The sequence below is a fragment of the Carlito syrichta genome, unplaced genomic scaffold, assembly GCF_000164805.1.
Source record: "Carlito syrichta isolate Samal-C Ts95f unplaced genomic scaffold, Tarsius_syrichta-2.0.1 Scaffold309078, whole genome shotgun sequence".
NCBI lineage: Eukaryota > Metazoa > Chordata > Mammalia > Primates > Tarsiidae > Carlito > Carlito syrichta.
Window position 1 is genome coordinate 1,117,163 of NW_007253174.1, and position 20,304 is coordinate 1,137,466.

General features: G+C 32.7%; 1 protein-coding gene across 1 annotated transcript in view; it reads left to right on the forward strand.

Moving 5' to 3' along the window:
* CDH7 (cadherin 7) overlaps positions 1 to 9,385 on the forward strand; it is a 117,784-nt gene extending 108,399 nt beyond the window's left edge. Inside the window, exon 12 of the mRNA XM_008066663.2 lies at positions 8,528 to 9,385. Within this exon, the coding sequence (XP_008064854.1) occupies positions 8,528 to 9,021 (494 nt within the window). The 3' untranslated portion in view covers positions 9,022 to 9,385. The remainder of the gene's footprint in view (positions 1 to 8,527) is intronic.
* The last annotated feature ends 10,919 nt before the right edge of the window (positions 9,386 to 20,304 follow it).

The window sequence follows — 20,304 nt, forward strand, 5'->3', positions numbered from 1 at the left end:
TTCATGTAAAGAACAGTGTCCACCATACAGTAAACTTCCATACATTTTGATGAAGCAAAAATTCTAAGCTAAGAACTAGTTACTAATAGATTGTAAATGGGCTCATTAAATGGAAGTTATTATCTTCAATAACTTTAGTTAGCCAAGTAAATCTAGAAGCAACTAATGAAACTACATATTTCCATAGAACTTTTCATAGATGCATAAACTTTCAGAAATTCATTAGATATTGCAAGCAACTCCCAATTAAAGTCTAATTAGACTATAAGGGATTAAAGTAAAGTTTGAAGAAGGTAGTACTACTGCAAACTACTTATTGTTCTCCTGCGTTTCAAAACATACCGATAGAGATGTAAATTGTATCTTTATTTTATAGTAACAATAATTTATGTAAGAATATACAAAATTATTTTATATTTAAAATGTCCTTAGCTTGAAAACAGAGAGTCATCAAAATAATGAGAGGATAGGTAGAGGGTGTATAGAAGACTTTAAGCTTAACTCGATCAGTTTATTAAAAACAACTTAGATTATAATCCACTACAAACGTATAAGATACAATTGAATTTCCAAATTTTAATTATGCTTAATAGTGAATTGACCTTCGATTTTTGATAGGCTATCTGCCTGATGAATCTCATTTCCCTTTTAATAAATACTTTCACCTTTGACTTTGGGGTTTCTTGCAATTTAGGTTGCTTGATGATTCTAATTAGTTAAGACACATCAGCTAGTTATTGCTGAAAGTAGCTGGATCAGAGTTTTCTTATATTTTATCCTTGGTTATACTATTTATAAGCATGTGTGTGAGTGTGCATATGCTCATAAAATTTAGAGATATTTTTGTCAAAATTTAGGAAGATATGATTCTTTTTTTTTGTTAAATTTGAACGTATTGCTTGAGTAGACACCAAATTTGAAATGCTTCTCCCACTTCTAAGGATCAGGTTCTTATGTCCTATATTTTATTCTTTTAAAAATAAAGTTTCTGCAAGTGTCCAAAAATATAAGGTAAAAGAGAGTTATTGCACTGAAATACAGTTTCTAATCAGAGGCTTCTGTCTGCAGTTTTCATTCTTTAGTGACTGCACAATAATCAGTAACTTCAAATGCTAGCATTTTAGCTCAGAAATATGATCTCTTTGTGTCTTATTTCCTAAGTCTTTAGATGCAGATAATCAGAAATTTTTCATACTCTTTTGGTCCTGTTGCCACTATTATAGACTCTGGGTTTTCACACAATAGGTGCTGAAGCCAATGATATTGAGTATTCACAGGGGGTGCGGATGGAATACACAGGCTGACATGGAACTTGATTTCTAGTGCACAAATGACTCATTCTTTACAACACATCAGAAAGTAGTGTGAATCTTGTTTCTAGACACTAGGTATTGGGATTTGTAACTCAAACCTTTTCAGACTTCTGAACAAATATTGCTGGCAATAAACAAGGTGAGGAGGTGGGAATGGGAAAGGAGAACTTGAGAATCAAGTTCAATTAAGAATGAAACAATAGAAACACCTGGGTTTAGATGCTTTATGTTTGTTTGTTTAAAGCGTATTCACTACATGTTAAGTTTGTGTTCAAGTGTTATGACAAATTAAAGTTCCTTGTAACACAACAGAGGGAAATACACTGAAGTTCCCAGAAGTTTAATGCCAGCAGGCATCACAGCAATCTATTTTAGCCTAAACTTCTTCAATTTACAGAGGGGAAAATTGAGGTACAGGTAAGTTCAAGAACTTGCAGGAGTTCATATAGCAAGTTCAAGGATAGGATGGTATAATCAATGTCTCCTTATTATCAATCACTGTTTAGGGATTAAATTAAAATGGAAATATATTTTTAAAATATAAAAATGGTTGCTCCCATATAATCATGAAATTCATGTTATTGTGTTTCATGTTTGAAATTCAAGATATCTGTTACTGAATTTGGCAGTCTTCTGTATCTGCATTCTTCTAACTTATGGGTGAACGGCTTTCTGAATTCTCTCTCATACTTGTTCTTGCCTTCACATCTCTTTCATTTATTTGCGCCTGAATTCTCTAGAAGAAAGAGATGATTCAGTGATTAGCACATGGGGTTTCTTTATTTACACTGACTACAACTTGATTGGGATGTATTATTACCATACTCAAATTTCATGATAAAATAATCAGGTTCCTTAATTACTTTTCATGCAGAAAAAGTTTGTCAATATATGGCAAGATGCTCTAGCAGTCTAAAGCATGAGTAAAAATTGCAATGCATCAGTAATACCAATACTAATTTAATTATGCATTTTTATCATTGTTAAATTCATTTTTGTTGATTTATACAGTTATTTCCCACAGGCTTTATCACTCTATAAAGACAAAAATTGTATGAATAACTGACACATCAAATTGTTTTTCAGTGAATGTTTCAAAAATAAAGACCAAGGATTTCTGCTGTTTTGTTCTAAAATATGGCTTTAATATTAAATATTGCACATGAATTCTGAAAATATTACAGCTATATTCTTTCCTTTCTTTTATACAAAGAACCTGTTTCTTGCACACTAGAGCTGCCAATGAATTTAATATATTAAGTTTGGGATTTTTGTACTTGGACTTTGAGGTTCAAGTAATTGAAGTCCTGTGGCATTCCTTCCAGCTCTTTGCTCTTTCTGACACAACTGGGATTAGTTAGACTGACCCAGCTTCATAAACTCAGGTTTAATAAGGTGTTTGTAGAAACTCACTGTTCACTTCATGGGATTCAAGCTTTTCCAGTGTGTCTGGGATGGCCAGCTTGACGTTTAGCTGTCATGCATCTTTTCACTTTTCTTCCCTGGTTTACCAAGTACTAAACTATATTTGGCCTCCTGTTACTATGACTGCTCATGATTTTGTTCAACAGGAAAACGCTTTCCTAATTTTGTAAGCAATTGTAAGCATTAGTGAAGTAAAAGATATATTAAATTACTGAGAAAAAAATGATAACACTTTGTGAAAAATGGATCCCCATCATAATCTATAATGATAGAATGTAGTTGGCATAACAGACCTGGAGATAATAATGGGCAGACTGTGGCTGGCTACTTTATGATAGTAAATGTGTTCCTCTTTCAAACAAGCATAAGTATAATAAAAAATGAACCACGTTGTATAAGTTCATACTATGTGCTAGACATTAGCCTAATTGCTTTCCAAGTATTATCTAATTTAATGCTCAGAACAAATTTCCTAGGCAAGAATTATTATTATACCCATTTTTATCTTAAAAACAAAAACAACAACTTAGAGGAAATATGCATAAAGTTTAGGGTGAAGGAATGTCAGAGTCAGGACCCAAACACAGGCAAGACTGAAATCTGGATGTTTTTTATAAGGTATTTTTCCATAAGTGTTTTATAAGATGAAAGACCCTGGTGTTTCTGAAGAACATCTATAGACCTGAGAGTATGACAGCCTGGGGACTGACAAGATAGAGGCAGCAGTACTTTTGCTCTGTTTTACATAGTGGCAATATATATATATATTCTTACTGCCTAATTTGTAGTATCTTCCAATTACTTCCAAATGTAAAAGAACACATTAGAATTGTGTATGTTAAATGTAAACTTATATATCAGTATAACCAAAAAATAATACACAAATTATCTTTACCCATAAAACACTCTTTGCACCTTGGAAAAATTATCCCTACCTTAACTAAGACGAAAGTGAACTCGTTCTCACTCTCATATTTAAAGGAAAAGGACTTTGTGCTACTTGTTTGGGGGAGAGAAATGATTTATTTTAGTTGTAGTTAAACTTTTCCTCTCTTGAGACATGGAAATAATTATCTTATTTAAGCATATAATTTTCAAATCTTTGGTTCAGATCTTTTATAACAAGTCTAACTATGCATGTTCCTTGTTCTGTTAGAGAGCTGAAACTAGAAGTCTCAGTAGGAATATCTAATCCCCAACAACTTTTCTCCACTTCTGTCTCTCTTCCTGATTTAATCCCTATTTATTTATATGCTTTTCTGAGTGGAATCAGGCAGCCTTCCTTCTTCTTTGTTTCATCCCCAGTAGTCAAGTAGTACCCAAGTACTGTTATTTTTACTTTGTTGGGTCTTGAATCAATTTGTTTCTTTCCTTTGTTGTTGTTCCTGATTTTGCCCAGGGTCTATTTTTGCCTCCTGAATTGTGGCAAGTGTCCCGTTTTCAGTCAGAGTCAATTCATCAGTACTGCAGAGTAAGCTTTCTAAAAGCAAATGGAAGTTTGACACACCCCAGCTGAAAATCGTATTCCCATGACTCCCCACTGTCTACAGACTAAAATTACAGGAACTCCATGACTAGACCACTAACTCCTAGTTTAAACTTATTTCTCTATTCATGTGGCATTTTTAAAACAAATTGCATGAATTTCTTTTTCTCAGACTCATTCTGTCTTGTCTCATGTTTTCTAACCTCCCTTGCTCCTCCTGCCTGAGTTCTCTCTTCCCAGAATTCACAAGTGGCTCTTTTTTTTATTTTTATTTTTTGTATTCAAGACTCACATTCTTATCTTCTGATTCCGGAGTGGGGCTTCTCTGAAGTCTCTGTGACACCGTGTGTTTACCAGTCTTAGAGCAGCCATCATGGCTGACTTGTCTGCTGTATTAGTTTGTCTCCTCCAGTAGATGTCTGCTTTTGGAGGCAGAGATGGAGTATTATTTTCTCATAAAATACTGATCTGACATATACAAGGCATTCCATACATGCATGCCGAATGAAGCATAAATGATTTGTATATATTCATTTGTGGAACTAATACTTGACTTGATTATTGTTATTATCCACAGGAGTATCTCTATGGGAACCTGATGTTTCCATTTTCCAAGATTCTACATTTGTAGGTCACTTTTCTGAGATTTGGTCTGTCTCTTTAATTTTTTCAGGAAAATTGATATGGCAGAGGTTAAAAGTATTTAAATTATATTTTCATGTTAATAGCCATGGAACTATTTAAGGACTCAAGGAAAAAAAATCAAAATGTATGTTTGAGGGTAGATAGAGAAAATATTACAGTAAAGATGTCAAAAATACTCTGTTATCAGTTTAAAATTCGATTAAGATGTTATGGTTGATATTTAATTTATCTCAGTCACTCACTTGGATTATATCAATTATAAATTTTTATTTATCATTTGTACAAATAAGTAATAGAGTAGTTCCGTAAGCGCAAGTTAAAATTTTGGCCTTTTGTTACTAGGGATCTGCATGTGTCTCTGATTCTGTAGCACATATATCTAGACAAAATGACAAGCTGATTTCTACTTATTCTTCACATCTCTGCTTAAATGTCACTTTTGATGACAATCTTTTCTGATCACAACCTGACTGTGCTGGTACGACTCTATTTTTCCATCATTTTACTTTTTAAAACATAAATTATTTTACTTCTTTGTTGGAAACATTTCAGAAGCATCGGATGTACTTACATTAAATTCGAATGTTTCTCGCGGATCAAAAAGCAAAGCGTGTTCTGCCCCCTGCTCACCTCTCTAAGGTATCAGACTGTCTGATACTTCATTTACCCAGGAGGAAGAGCCACAGTGCCTTTCTTCCTATTATTTTTAAAAGTTCTACCCTTTTCCTGAAACATTCTCCCTGCGTCCCTTGCCTGTCAGGCTTAGATTATCTTTTATACCCCAGTTTCAGTGTTATCTCCTTGAGAGGACTATCCTCACCACCATGTTTAAGTTAGGCACCCTTTGCTTCAATTATTCTCCAACGTCATATTTATTTCTATTGTGGTACTTTTCACAATTTGTCAACATATATGTTTGCTTTCCTCAAATATAAAGCACTCTGGGAATTGTGATTTTTATCTCATTTTCTCCCCTCTTTATAACCAATATTTTTTGGGTCTGTCATAGGCACATATAGACCAAATGTATTTAATTAGTTCATGCATATTACTTATTGTAGCCTACTGTAAATTTTACAACCTTTCCCACATACTTTAATCTCCTCAAAAATAAGCCCAATATATCTATTATTCATTATTCTACCATCCTATAGATAGAATGGAGTAGCTATCAAATAAAAGAATTCGTAGGAGGTCATCATAATCTCAAGTGAGTACATGGTAAAATTTACACTTCTCTCTGCACCAGTTACATGAGTCACATTTCGGTAAGACCCAAAAGAGTTGGAATTGAAATATATAAGACTTTACTGTAGACGTTCACATTGTATTACTGAACAAAGACAGATAGTACTTATGTGTAGCACCATTTAAGCACTTTACAAATAATAACTCACTTTTATAAAATTGTTATGAGATGGTTTCTAAGAGGTAAATACTATTATTATTTTCATTTTGGAGAGTAGGAAACCGAGGCAAAGGGAGGCAAAATATTTTGCCTAAGTCCACATGTCCAGGAAATGGAATTACAGGAATTCCAAGAAAATGAGGGTCTTACATAGGCAGGAGTGGTGCTTTTAGGGAAGGGATTTGGGACACCTCTCCTGGGTTACAATGTATAAGAATTGGTTGGTTGGAATATAGGATGAACAAGAGTTAAAGTTGAAGAGGAAATGAAGAACTTGGAGTTAAAGATAACTTGGGAATTTCTGATTTGGGTATACCCTTCCTTGAACAAAGAGCACAAGATATGAAACAAATCAGAGGAAAGATAACTATTATAAACCTACACAGCTTGAATGTTATATTAGAATCATCTGGACAGAAAGTTGTATTACTAAAAGAAGTGGTAGTAGCAAATAATACAAATGATAATAATTACCATTTATGAACATTTATTATATTCTGCCAAGTTTATATTTTCTATTATCAAAAATATAAGTAGTCATTAAACATTTGGTCTGTATTATCCAGGTATGGTGGTGCACTCCTATAGTCCCAACTACTCAAGAGGCTGAGGCAGAAGGATCTCCTGAGCACAAGGGATCAAGACTGCAGTGAACCATGATCATGTCACTGCACTCCAGCCAGGGCAACAAAGGGAGACCCTGATTCATAAACAAACAGACAAATAAATAAAACTTATAAAAAGGAGATGTCAGGGACATCAGTGTTTGCCATACAGAGACAGTTGAATCATGGGTTTCACCAGGCTCACCTGGACGAATATGGGGTGAAAAAGAAAGAAGCCAAATACAGAACTTGAGGAAGATTCCTTACGAGTACTTCTTAGAAAAGAGCAACTACAAACAATGATTTCAAAGAGGGCAAAACTTTTTTCTTTTAAACTGGCTGTAACAAACCCCATTGTATTTTGTTGAATAAGTTCAGGACAGCGACCTACATAGAGTTTCCTGTGAAGTTCTGTGTCAAATAGGACAAACATGCCATGTAATCAAAGGACCCAAAAGTGCTCATTGCATGTTGAAATGTGAAGATCATTGGCAATCTTAGTCTTGGGTGGGGTGGGGGGAAGCCCATCAAGCCCTATTTTGAAAATTTCATGAGAGTGTTGTTCCCTGAACAATAATCTATTTGATAGATATTTTGGGCTTATTAAAGCTTGTTAAATACTGAAGTTGATGTCACAAAAATTGTTTAAATATATTTTATTTGTAAACACATAAAGATAATTCATTATTTGTATATTTTTAATTACAAAATTTAGGAACACCTTTTTTACTTCATTGTAAATTAATTCAAGGTGCCATGAAATTGAATGTGTTCCTAGTTCAGAGAGCACTTAGTCACTCAGAAGCTAGAGCAGTCTTCTTATTAGTATATACTTGTGAAAAATATACAGAATTATTATTTGTTTAGATCAAAAACAGCCACTGGAGTAGTTGTCCTTTACTGTCCAGTGCAACTCCACACTTTAAGATTAATTATTAGTTTTGATATAGGAAAATAAATTCCTAAGATTAAAGGGTGACATTTCTTAAATCTATCATTGGCTGATGCTGAAAACCTCACCACCTGTATTCTGTCTCTAGGTATAATGGATAAAGACCAAGTTCAGTATTTTATACATGAAAGTGGGACTCAATTTCTTATAGAGAAGCTTTTAATCTTTGCAAATGGCCTGACATGCTAGATTTTATTTAACGGTGGAGTTTCATAGACAAAGACTAGGCATTTCTTCAAAGAACCTGACCGAATGCTGTAATCCATTTCCTTCTGAAATTGCAGTTGTTAAATTAGACACAAAACATTTATGAACATCACTTCGCCTTTTCAGCAATTAAGGAGTTCAAAAAATCCCTTTGTGTACCCTGGCTTTGAAATTATTATATTTATTCTGAACTGGAACTTCAATTTGTTCTATCCAGTGCTTTGGAAGTTACGTTAAAGAGGAAGACATCAATTCCGAACAGGTGTGGAAAAGGGTTCCTTGATGTATAAAAGTGTTCTATTTTAAAGCCATTTTAGCAATTTTAGCACATCTGCTGCTGTGAATTCTCATGTAAGTCGGTGACCAATTCATTTCTTTTTAAAGGGGAGACACTCTGTAAGTCAACATCACAGGCCTAATTTCACCATGATGAGGGTCAGTTGCTGAGTTAACTGAAACTTTTCCTTTGTTGTCTTCTTATTTCAGTATTGATCCTCCTTATCGTCACGATGAGAAGACGGAAAAAAGAGCCCCTCATTTTTGACGAAGAGAGAGATATCAGAGAAAATATTGTTAGATATGATGACGAGGGCGGGGGAGAGGAAGACACAGAAGCTTTTGACATGGCTGCACTGAGAAACCTTAATGTCATGCGAGATACCAAGACCCGGAGGGATGTGACTCCAGAAATTCAGTTCTTGAGTCGACCGACTTTTAAAAGCATCCCAGATAATGTCATTTTTAGGGAATTTATCTGGGAAAGACTGAAAGAAGCTGATGTCGATCCTGGTGCCCCCCCTTATGATTCTTTGCAGACATATGCATTTGAAGGAAATGGCTCAGTTGCCGAATCACTCAGCTCTTTAGATTCCATCAGCTCAAACTCTGACCAGAATTATGACTACCTGAGTGACTGGGGACCTCGTTTTAAACGACTTGCAGACATGTATGGGACTGGCCAAGAGAGTTTATACTCATAGCCTTGGAACCTTAATTTGAAAGGTACTTATGAAAAAATAACAGCAAAAAAACACTACACACCGAAAGCAAGAACTCCACTTGCTGGAGATAAATGGTTGTAAATATTTCTTCATTTTTAATTGTTTAGGTTTCTGCCTTGGTGAAGCATATCTTCGTTAAACATTGGAATAAAATATCCAAGGGGCTGCACTAACCACAGACTCTGAGCATTTGAAGTTGTTTTGATAAAAAGAAATGCCCAGTGGTTTGTGAATAGATAGCAACTCTCATATACCTGCAAAGGCACCTAACCTCTATGACTAAGTATTGTCCTATATAGTCAATGAGGCAAAGACGTCCTGGGCTTACCTTCATGGTATTGTCAGTGAGAGCAATAGAATATGATGTGCTATTAGAAAATCCTGGAACTTCTTATGTATCAAAACTTGGGACAAATTTAATTTAGAGTGATGCTTTTAGCTTGCTATATTATAGAATCCAGCAGAATTTTATTGCTGTTGGTTAGCAAAAATAATTTATTTAACAATATATAAATCCTCAGAAAATCTTCCCCAAATGAAAACCCTTCAATAAAAGCTAGTAAAATTTGGTTTAAGGCAACATAAACCATTGTTAATCCAATAAATTATGAAGTATTCCAAATAAGAAAAAAGTAAATAATTCGTAAAGTATGCAATAGTTTTGAGATGCTTGCGTAGGTATGATAAAAGTTGCTGTCTATTCATTGGTTTTTATTATCTCTTCTGATTTGTACAGGAGAATATCTTTCTTTTTTTATTTGACACATAGTGTTATATTTATTTTGGAACTCCAATCTCTGCTAAATTCAGGTCCATCTTGCTGCCTCAGTATTAAACTCATCAGAACATGCTGATTTTTCTCCAGTCTCAGCTACATGAAGGAAATGAAGCATGGAAATGGAGAAATAATGGTAAAGCAATTGAGCCCTGTTGCAGTTCACATCTCAAAGAAGAGCGCAGCTACAAGGACATATAAATTGTTTTTCAGAGCCATTAGGATGTCAAAACATTGGAATAAAATATTTGTATTTTAGAAAGACTTCAGAGAAAATGGAAATTTTCTTTGATGCAAGATTTATTTTCCAAGGTCATGAGTTTTACATGCTCCAAAGACTTCCAAGAATCTGTTTCCCAACCTTTTTTTCTGTAAACATATTGAGTAAAAGATTGAATTGTTGGACATCTGAAACAATATAATGTCATAAATTTCAAAACCCATCTTTAAATTTTGATGCAAACATGTCCCTCAAGAATTAACCAAGAGAGATATATTTTCCACATGGTTTAAATGTGCCAAAGTGAAGAGGGCAATTGCAAGTAATCAGATGTGCTTTAGTTTGAGATGAGCTTCTTAGACTCAGTCGTTCATTACCAAAATAATATTTCTACCTATTTTTTTCCTAGATTAATACTAGTCTAATGTGCATAAATTCAGGTAAAAATGGATTTTGTTTTTTCTTTCTTTTTCCTTTTAAAAATAATTCATTGTTGGGTTCTTGATCAATTTGCAGATACTGAACACCGTGTAGAAAATTGTCTTCTAAAAATGCTTCTTTCTGAAAGACAGACACTGGAATTGAAATATTCATAAGTTGATTACAAAAGCAGTCACTATGTAGGATTCTGTAAACTTGCAGTCCAACTTTAGAAATGAAGTATGTAAAAGTGGCCTTCAGCTTCATTGAAATACATAATTCAATATATTTGATTATCTACAAACAGTACTTTAATTTAAATACAGTTTTGTAGACATTGTTTTAAGACTAGATAGATATGCCGCTTGCTGTATTAATATACATATATACAATTTTATAAAACAGTAAAAGATACTGTTCATGAGTTTTAGTCACACATGCAGGTTTAAAAAAATAATAAACATGCTACACTTACCCAGTTCAATAAAATCAGAGTGTGTTGCAGAAATTATACAGATGTTAAATCAGCAAGATGCTTAGAAAATAGTTTGGAATAATCCCTTGTTGCCTGCAAGAGGACAAAATAGTTTACTACATTTGGGTTATGTTGGCAAAACTGCTGATTATTGCACATATCACTAAATGAAGGTGTGTATGTATTTTGGAAAAGAAACATCACATCCCTTGCTTTGCTTTCTTTCCTTTTACAATGTACATATTTTATATTTTATTTAATTTTTATATTTGCCAGTAATAGATTGGAGAAGGAAAGGGTCAAATATAAATAATGATTTAAAATTATTGCATACACTTGATTGTTATTTATGTGTGGAAGAGAAAGTACAGTATTAAACTTGATAATGTGGTATTTTTAAAAATTGCTTTAGATGACTGGAAAAATGTTCCTGATATAGGTCGAATTTATATGAAGTACTTTAAGCTTAATTGCAATGGTAGTGGATTTGTTGTTTATTTTAGTTTTCTTTTTCTTCTGAAATCTAATGTTTATATATGATTATCTGACGTAATGCTTGAGAGATAGGCTTTGTTTTAAAAACAAAGTCTGAAATACTTGATTGCTAAAAATCAGTCTTAAAGCTAGTTGAGAGATTCTACAAACAACATTTAAATAAATATCTATTGTCTAGTTTTTTAAGTTCGGTTTTGCACTGGAACCAACTGGAATCAGCTCCCAAGAACTAATTATTCACAAATATTTCCAATTCCACATATAGGGATAACATTCTGATAGACTGACATCTGCCATGGTGGGAATATTTAGACTGAAGGTATCAGCAAACACTACCCTTTTATTCTGGAGAGCAAATTAAATGTTTACGAGCACTCTAGTTCTTAAGTTATTTTATAAAAGGAAGTCTCATAATTGTAAATATCATATGAATTAATAGAATTACAATAATTTTTTGAAAGGAATTCATACTATTTTTACGACTGAATATAGATGCATGTGGTAGTGATTTCCTGGTATCAAATCCTTGGGGCTATGTGTAGAGGAGAGGATCTATTGCATTATGGAAAGCAAAGGCTTAATTTCAACTAAAGATAATAGTTCAGGAAGTCAGCAAATTTAACCATTGTTCATTGCCCATATAGGAGGACCAATAAAAACTCAGGGCGTGCAAGGTAATGTCCATTTTGAACAATTTAATTTCTTGAAAAATTGTTTGCGTTTTACGTGTGACTTTATATGTCAATGAAGCACACCCAAGGTCCTCTTCTGAATTGTTATTATTGATTACTTAAAACTGGCATAGAAGTATGAAAACCAAATCTTAAAAAGAAAGTGAACTTTTGGAGATTAAGCCTAAATTATCAATTTCGATTTACAGATTAGTTTCTATGTTAAAGTAATATTCCAAGGTTAGATACAAACCAAAATTAGGAAGGAGACATCAAGAAAAAGTTAGGTCATAATATGGAGGTAGTAGTTCTTTCTACAAAGAATCACTAAATGAACCTAGCAAACTTTTTCCCTGCCATGAAACTCCAGTGAGATTGACTACAGCTGAGGGTAGACGTCTATAAGATACATACAAGAATGGTGTTTAAATGATTATAGCTGCTTTTCTCACTCTTCCCTCTGAGAATATTTTAAATTATTTTATCTTCATGCACAATTACATTTACTACATTGGATGGTAAGCAGATATAGGCAATCATTTTCATGTAAATGGTATAGTTATACAAGGTATGAGTGACATTTGTGATACGACCCCTATGTCCAAAGAAATGCAAATGCAAATAGTCTTAGCATTTACATTGAAATATAAATCTGAAGGAGCTTAAAATAAACGAAGTTAAGTATGCTGCAAGAAGCAAAATGGTTTAGTTTAAATATTTTAAAGCTGTTAAGGACTAGCTATAAAAATATTAATCTTCAAAATTTCCATTTGACTTACATAAACATACCAACTGTCTTAATAACAACCTTAATTATTTTTAAGCAATCACTTAAAGGTTTATTTACAGTTTATCTAATTAAAGTTGATGAAAGTTTCAACTTATTTCTTTGACTATGGTCAGGGATGACTGGAAGCAGGTGGAATATGTGTATATGTATATGCATATATACGATGATTAATAGACAAATCAATTATTTTCTGTTAGTCTATGTTTATTTTATCTTAAGTATGCAGTCAGTTATTTTTAAATTATTAATAATGTATGTTATATGTATATGTGATGGTGTATAAAAGTTGGCTATGAAACTAATACAATCATGTTAGTTGACTAGATGTAATAAAAAACAAGAAAGGAAAAATAACATTTGCATTTTAAATATCATTGAAATTGTTTCAGAAGAATGGGATAAGCCTTTGAGAAAAAAATAATAGATGTTTGAGACTGTGATTTAGCAGACTTTGTAAAGTATAATTCTAGGGGTAATTTTTCAAACAAAAACAAGTCAGGTAATATGCGTGGCATTTGAATGCTTTTTCATTGTTATGCTAACTTCTACTGGTTCTGAATGTAACTGAGAAGGACATGTTCCTGTGTGTGTATTTGTGTGTGTGATTGAGGGCAATGAGAAGTATGTCTGAAGCAATCTACAAAAAGAGTCAAATATCACCTGGTTAATGCTAGTATATTATAGTCATTTGTCAAGTGACTGTTAGGCAATAAGACTAGAAAATAGGATATTGGCTGAAAGGAGAAATATTTTATTTGCTGTAACACTCTGATTTATATTAGCAGAAGGATTTGGTGACTAAGGAGATAACATTTAGCTGAATTGTTTGTATAATTAATACATTTTATTTTTATTGTATAGATGCAGTCTCATTGTTAACACAGAATATAGAATGTGAATTGTTTATTATGGAATGTGATCGGGCTTTGATATCAGTGTGATACACTAGGAATTACCCCTGATCTGTGTTATAAAATCAAGGTCAAAAGATCAGTTCTGCCACATTTTTGCTGTGCCCTAGATACCATTCTGATTCTCTGAACTTTTGTATCTTCATGATTAAAATTGAGTTAACCACTATGCTGTCTGTTTCAGAAGTTTTGAGATGATTAAGTGAAAGTAATGTGTAAACTATAAAGTACTATAAAAATGTAAATCTTTATTATGGAAAGGTATAAAATTATGTTAAAAAGATTGATTATATTTATTGTTATATGATAAAAGATAATTTTTTTTAGGGAAATATGCATTGAGGAAAAGTAAATGCACTCAGCAGTATCCTAAATTGGGAAAAAAATACTCAAAGAAGCAGTTGGTATAATTCATTGAAATCATTCAAAAACAGTCATAAAATCTTTAAACATTGTAGTCCATCTCAACCATATTCCAAGAATTAAGGCTATCAACATGGGCATGGGATTATAAATAAAGAACAAGCCTTTACTAATCAGGATGAAGACCTCATGGAAGTTAAGGCCATTAGATGATCCCAGCCTTCATTACAGAACAAAGATACACTGGAATTAAGAACACTTAAAAGACATCAATGAGTACAAGTTTGATGATCTTCCACACACCTAGAGTAGATAAAGAAAGTGAGGTTCTAGAAAATTGAATATTTTTTTCACAGTAGCTATGTGTCATTAATAATTTTTACACTCGAAAAATGAAAATACGATGATGTTGACAACATGAAAATCATGCTGAATGCAATATGCTATTGTTTTGGTACTCAGAATCACTTTTAGAATCGTACAGTAGTTCATTGTAGCCTCTTGTAAATGGAGAAACTCCAAGAAATACTATGCAGTGATGCTCTACTCATAAGATGGATGTTAATAAACCCTCTTCTCAACTTTTGCTATTAGTTATCTGGTTATTTGATAACCATATGAACAGTCATCATAAACAAATACATGAATAACTATGTCACTAATGAGAATGTTGAGAAGTACAGTATATTCTCATTCAAACTTTGACTTTTGAATTTTCATTTAATTAATGAATATAGTTATGCTAATTGTTTATATTTTTATAAGAAGAAAATAGTATATGATTCACTATCCTACTGCTTCATGTTGTATTTTTGCAAGCATAAACACTTTGCTTTTGTATATCAAGATCTGGAATATCTTGTATATTGTATATGACCAGCACTTTTAAAACGATTAATTTTTTTAAAACAATTGAGCAGATAACTATATAGCAATTGCATTTTACATGCAGTCATTTTAAAGACAAAAAAAAGATAATGAAACATAATTCACTACACATTTCTATATATAATATATGCAATATATTATATATGAATCTTCAAATTATATGTACTATAGAAAGAGAGAGAGAGAAAAAGCATATATGCACACATGAATGTGCACATACATGATAAGGTCAAATGTTCAAATAAAGCAAATGCCTTTTAATATTTTGTTTTCAGTTTTTCAGGTAATTATGAGATCCTCTATAATTAAATTTTGTGGGCATACTAGCAAAAATATTGCACATTTGTAAAGCTGCTCTTTACTACAGATGTTAGAATTAATTATTCAAATTTAGAGGAATGAACAATTCATATAAGTCAAATACACAGCATAACTTTCAATGAAACTCTAATTTCTCTGTATTTATGAGACTTAATTATAAGTGCATTAAAAAGAATTAAATTCACTTTTTACAATGCTTTTGTTTATACAAGAGTCACTTGATAGATAGATGTAAAAGAGTCTTAAAAATGCGAATTCATTTGACCACAGAATCAATCCTGAAAATCCAGTTCACTTCGCCTAGTAAATGAGATATTAAGCCTAAACCTGGGGTTGGAATGTATGTCAGAACCTGCATAGATTATTTTAGTTCAACTCAAGCACTATCTTTCAGGCAAATAGTCTCCTACGGTATTAAGTATTTGGGATATCTAAAGCAAATATAGGTAATAAAGTACTATTTCAGAACAAGACAAGTATAGGGTTGTATACCAAGTGTACCATGAACATGGATCAAGTATAGAAAAGCAAGTGGTGCTAATGTGAGAGCTCGGTTTATTACTGTGTACTCTTGATGTGTGTTTTGCTGTTTTAATAAATAAGAGAAACGGTCACAGATTAAGATATACAGAAGAAAATAATTTCCCCAATTCCTCATAAATCAAAAGACCTGAGACACTGCAGTGACTACTATGATCATTATTCCCAGCTGTGATTGGTGATGCCACCATGGCTTCCAATTTATACCTCCTGACGAATTGGTACAGAAAATAAGTATTATTGTAATTAAAGTCTGATGTTTTCTTCTAAGTGATTGATTTTTGTATAACATTATTATAATAAAATGTCCCACATATATGTAACCTTAAGTTTCAGAACATTCTAAAGGAATATGTGATTTCAGTTTTCTTACAAGCCTGTGAATCACCCAAGTTAAGCATTCTTGTGCCTTTTTTAAAGGAGAAAAATTGAAGCTCAAAATAATTGTAACTTATCCAAGGAAATATGTGAAGTAAATGGTAGAGATAGAGAAAAAAGAAAAAAAATTAAAACCTTAGGACATTTTGCCCATTCTCTTTTCTATTATCATAGACCTTAAAGAAAACTATGGTCTGGTTTAGGACAATAAGAAGAGAGCTAAAACTCTTTTCAAAATCTTACTATCTAATTTTCATTTGACTTTAATTTCCTTTCCCAAAAGTATGAAACTTTTTTATTCTTTTTTTTAAAAATTCTAAGTGGGAAATGACATTATGTTTTAATGTAATGAGAAACTAGAAATATTTGTGTCATCAGTAAGATGACATTTCATCACTATATCCCAATCCATTCCTATTATCTCTTTGTGGTGGTACATTGTTGTAAGAATGGACAATACCACGGAAATATGTCAGACTGGGTTTTGTGAGGGTTACTCTCTCTGCAGATTCATAAACTTTTGACTGATTGTGAGCTCCTAGGGTGTAAGGAAAGTCTCAACAAATGCTCCCTCTTTTCAAAGAAAAAAAAAACAGGAGTAAATTTAAAAAACTAAATTTTATGAAATTGAGCTGCCAACAAACAGGGCACTGAAATTACCTTGGGGGAAGCTGTCAACACAGTTCTGGGCCTGTGGAGTTCAGCAAGAATTAAGCCCAAATCCATGAAGGATATGTTATTTGAGGATAGTTTTACCCCTACCTCATATAGATCATTTTAGAAGATATATGAATGAATAGAAAAAAAAATCAGCAAACACAGAATATGAGCCATCATGAAGGAGACAGCTCACAGAAATCCATAAAATGTTGAGATATTATCCTCAGGAAAAAAATGAAAAGCTATGCATAAGACGTTTTTAAAAAATACAAAGCATGCGGAAAAATAAGATTAGCAATAACAGTGTATACCTGCAAAATAATCAAATAGCGCATTTAAAAATAAAAGATCTTTGACATATTAACAGAGTTAATTATTCACTTATAAGTGGACCCTGAACATTTATCATAATATTATAAGAAAGAGATTGGCAGTAGGGAGATACTGCCGGGGAGGGGGGACACATAACATCAATAAGGGTACCCACATTTTACCTGTATGATAACCACATATGCACCTAACCCTGAGCTGTACCTCACATCTTCAAAATTAAAAAAAAAGACATATTTGAAGCTAAAAATTCAGTGGAGAGTAGATATACTGTCAGATACTGTACAAAAGAGTTTGTTAGCTAAAATATAGTTTGCAAAAACTTACCTAGGTTGCGACATAGAGACAAAAAGATAATATACAAGAATATAAGGACAGAAACAAAATGTTGAGTTCTAACATGCCTTTTACAATTATGATCCCTATTAGTCAGAATTTCAGTACAATATTTCATTGCCTTATTTGACTCCCATTTTTGAATGGTAAGTTAACTTTGCCTGAGGCCTCCTATGCCACTGACTATAGAAAGATGTACCCACTCTGTACTATATAGTTTAATTTATTCAGCTTAATGATCCATTTAACCAATATTATTATAAAGTTATGAAGCTTCAATTCTAGCAAAAACAAATTGTGTGCATTCATCAAAATGTGCAGCATACCTATGAAAAGTGATCAGGAAGCCCATGTGATTTGAACTAAAATCAAATACTAGGGGTTCTGTATTTTAATTTATCTTTTCTCTGTAGGGGGTTTTGGATTGTTTTATCTGTGGTCATTCAAAATCAAAGTGAAGTCTTAATTTTTTTTTCTCTAATAGAAGGGGGTTTATTTAGGTAGGACAGAAAAAATACAATATAATCAGGGTGTAAGTGACATAAATCAAGATGTGTTTTCTTCTCTTTCAAGTCATTCTACTTCCTCAGCCCCCCAAGTCCTTTCATCATATATTCTATAGCTAGAAAATATAGCCAGTCAAAGACTGGGTCAACTCTTTAACCCCTGGGAGATATATGTATCAGTCACTAATTCTGATCTGTACCACCTCTGGGTGGTCCTTGGCTTATAAAGCTAAAAAATGACTGAGCTGTGCTTTGCCGTTTGCCAGTTTGATTAAAGAGAATTCTCTCAGTTCTAGATTAAGATAAAGATTATCATGTCATTTTTTTTTCCTTCTGAGCATCAAAGGAGGGTCACAGGTGAGCATGGAGTCACTAAGACTTGTTTTCATCAGATGTTAACAAGGCCAGGGTTGTATGATAAGCACAGGTACTTTGTATTTAAAAGCATTCGCTTCCCTCATCAAAGGAAATAATAAATCTTAGTCTCATAGCTGTTGGGTGTTAAGTAGAATGTCCATGAGCATGTGGAAGGGAGCAAAGAAACACCTCACTTTTAAAGCTTCACATATAAGCTTTCAAATGTTCATGTTTCACTTTCCTTAGTCTGAAAACTTAGTCTAATATCTAGCCTCCAAAATAAAGATAATAAGAGAACTAATATGTAAAAAAAATTAAATGATTTTTAATATGCATTATCGTTTTTATTATGTATAATTGTATCAGGAGAAGCTTAAAATAATATAGTCAACTGAAATTTTAAAAACGTATTTATATAAAATATATTTTACCATTATTACACATATATTTTCTGAGGACATGTATTATTATTACCAGCATTTCAACCTATGAGGAAAGTGAAACCCAAAGAGGTTCAATGAGTTGGCCAATGATCCATAGGCATCAGGTGATAAGGAGGACCTTGAACCAGGCTGTCTACTCTGTCTTAATGCTATTGTGATCACCTATAATTAGAAGCTTAACATTTAATGCTATAATTTCGCCTGATAAATGTGTATGTATTGACCATCACATAGGTTGCTAAGTATAAATTATAATTAAAGTTTACTGTTCTTCCTCCAGATTAATATAGCCAGAGGGAAAAAAAGTCCTTAAAAACAATCTTTTAAACTCTGATATGTCTAGGTGAGAACATATGTGAAGTGAATTTGTGGTCACATTTATGCAGGCAAGTCCTTGTTAAGTTTTAAACATTAGTTCTCCTTCATACCACCACATTGGTGTATATACAAATCAAACAGTGATGCCAAAAAAAATCATGATAAACAATGTGGACAACTGTAAAGATTAAGTATGGAGAAAAGGACAATTATGGATAAGAGCTAGAAGGAGAAGTTATGATTTAAACATGAATACTCGGAAATGAACACATTTACTGAAAAACAAATGCACCTACCAGAAACAGGCAAAAGATGGTTTTGTTATGATAATTGCCATAACATGTATGTTTACAGTTGAAATTCTCTTGACAACTATTAATATACAAACACAAAAGATGTCTACAGGGCTCAAACTCATTCAGACTGTTAGTGAGAGGTTCAGAAAATTATGGTTGAAAGCAGAGTATTCATAGAAAATTATTTATATTAGTTATTATTTATGTCAGAATTCTTTTCCCTCTTCAATTCTACTTCCCCTAATTCTACCGTTAACTCATTAATTTTAGGTTTTATTAACTATTTTTTATGGGCTAGAGACCGGCCACAGTATGATGGGTTAGAAACACATTATTACCACACACTTACTGGACAGTTTTCTCTGAATTCGGTTCCTGGATTGCCTAAATCATAGCAATTCTTATTAAAAATGGCATTCTTTTTAAAAAGCACATTTCTGCAGACTTCATACTGTATGTTCATACTGTATGCTGAATTAGAATTTCTGGGAGTGGATAGCTTTATCAATGAGTGCATTTTCTTTTCCTGATCACCAACATCTACCATAGAAATATGACAAGAGCTGCCTTTGTCAGATTCTCCACCATGGAGATCAACAAATAAAATTCTTTATAAGTAAATGCTGAAAGTATCCAGGGACCCAACCCTCCTCTATATTGGGTATGAAAAGTTTTATAATTATCAATGATTTTGAGATACTTCAAATTGTCATTTGCAATTTGACTATCAAAACAAATATTAAGATCATGAATTATAAGCTGACCATAA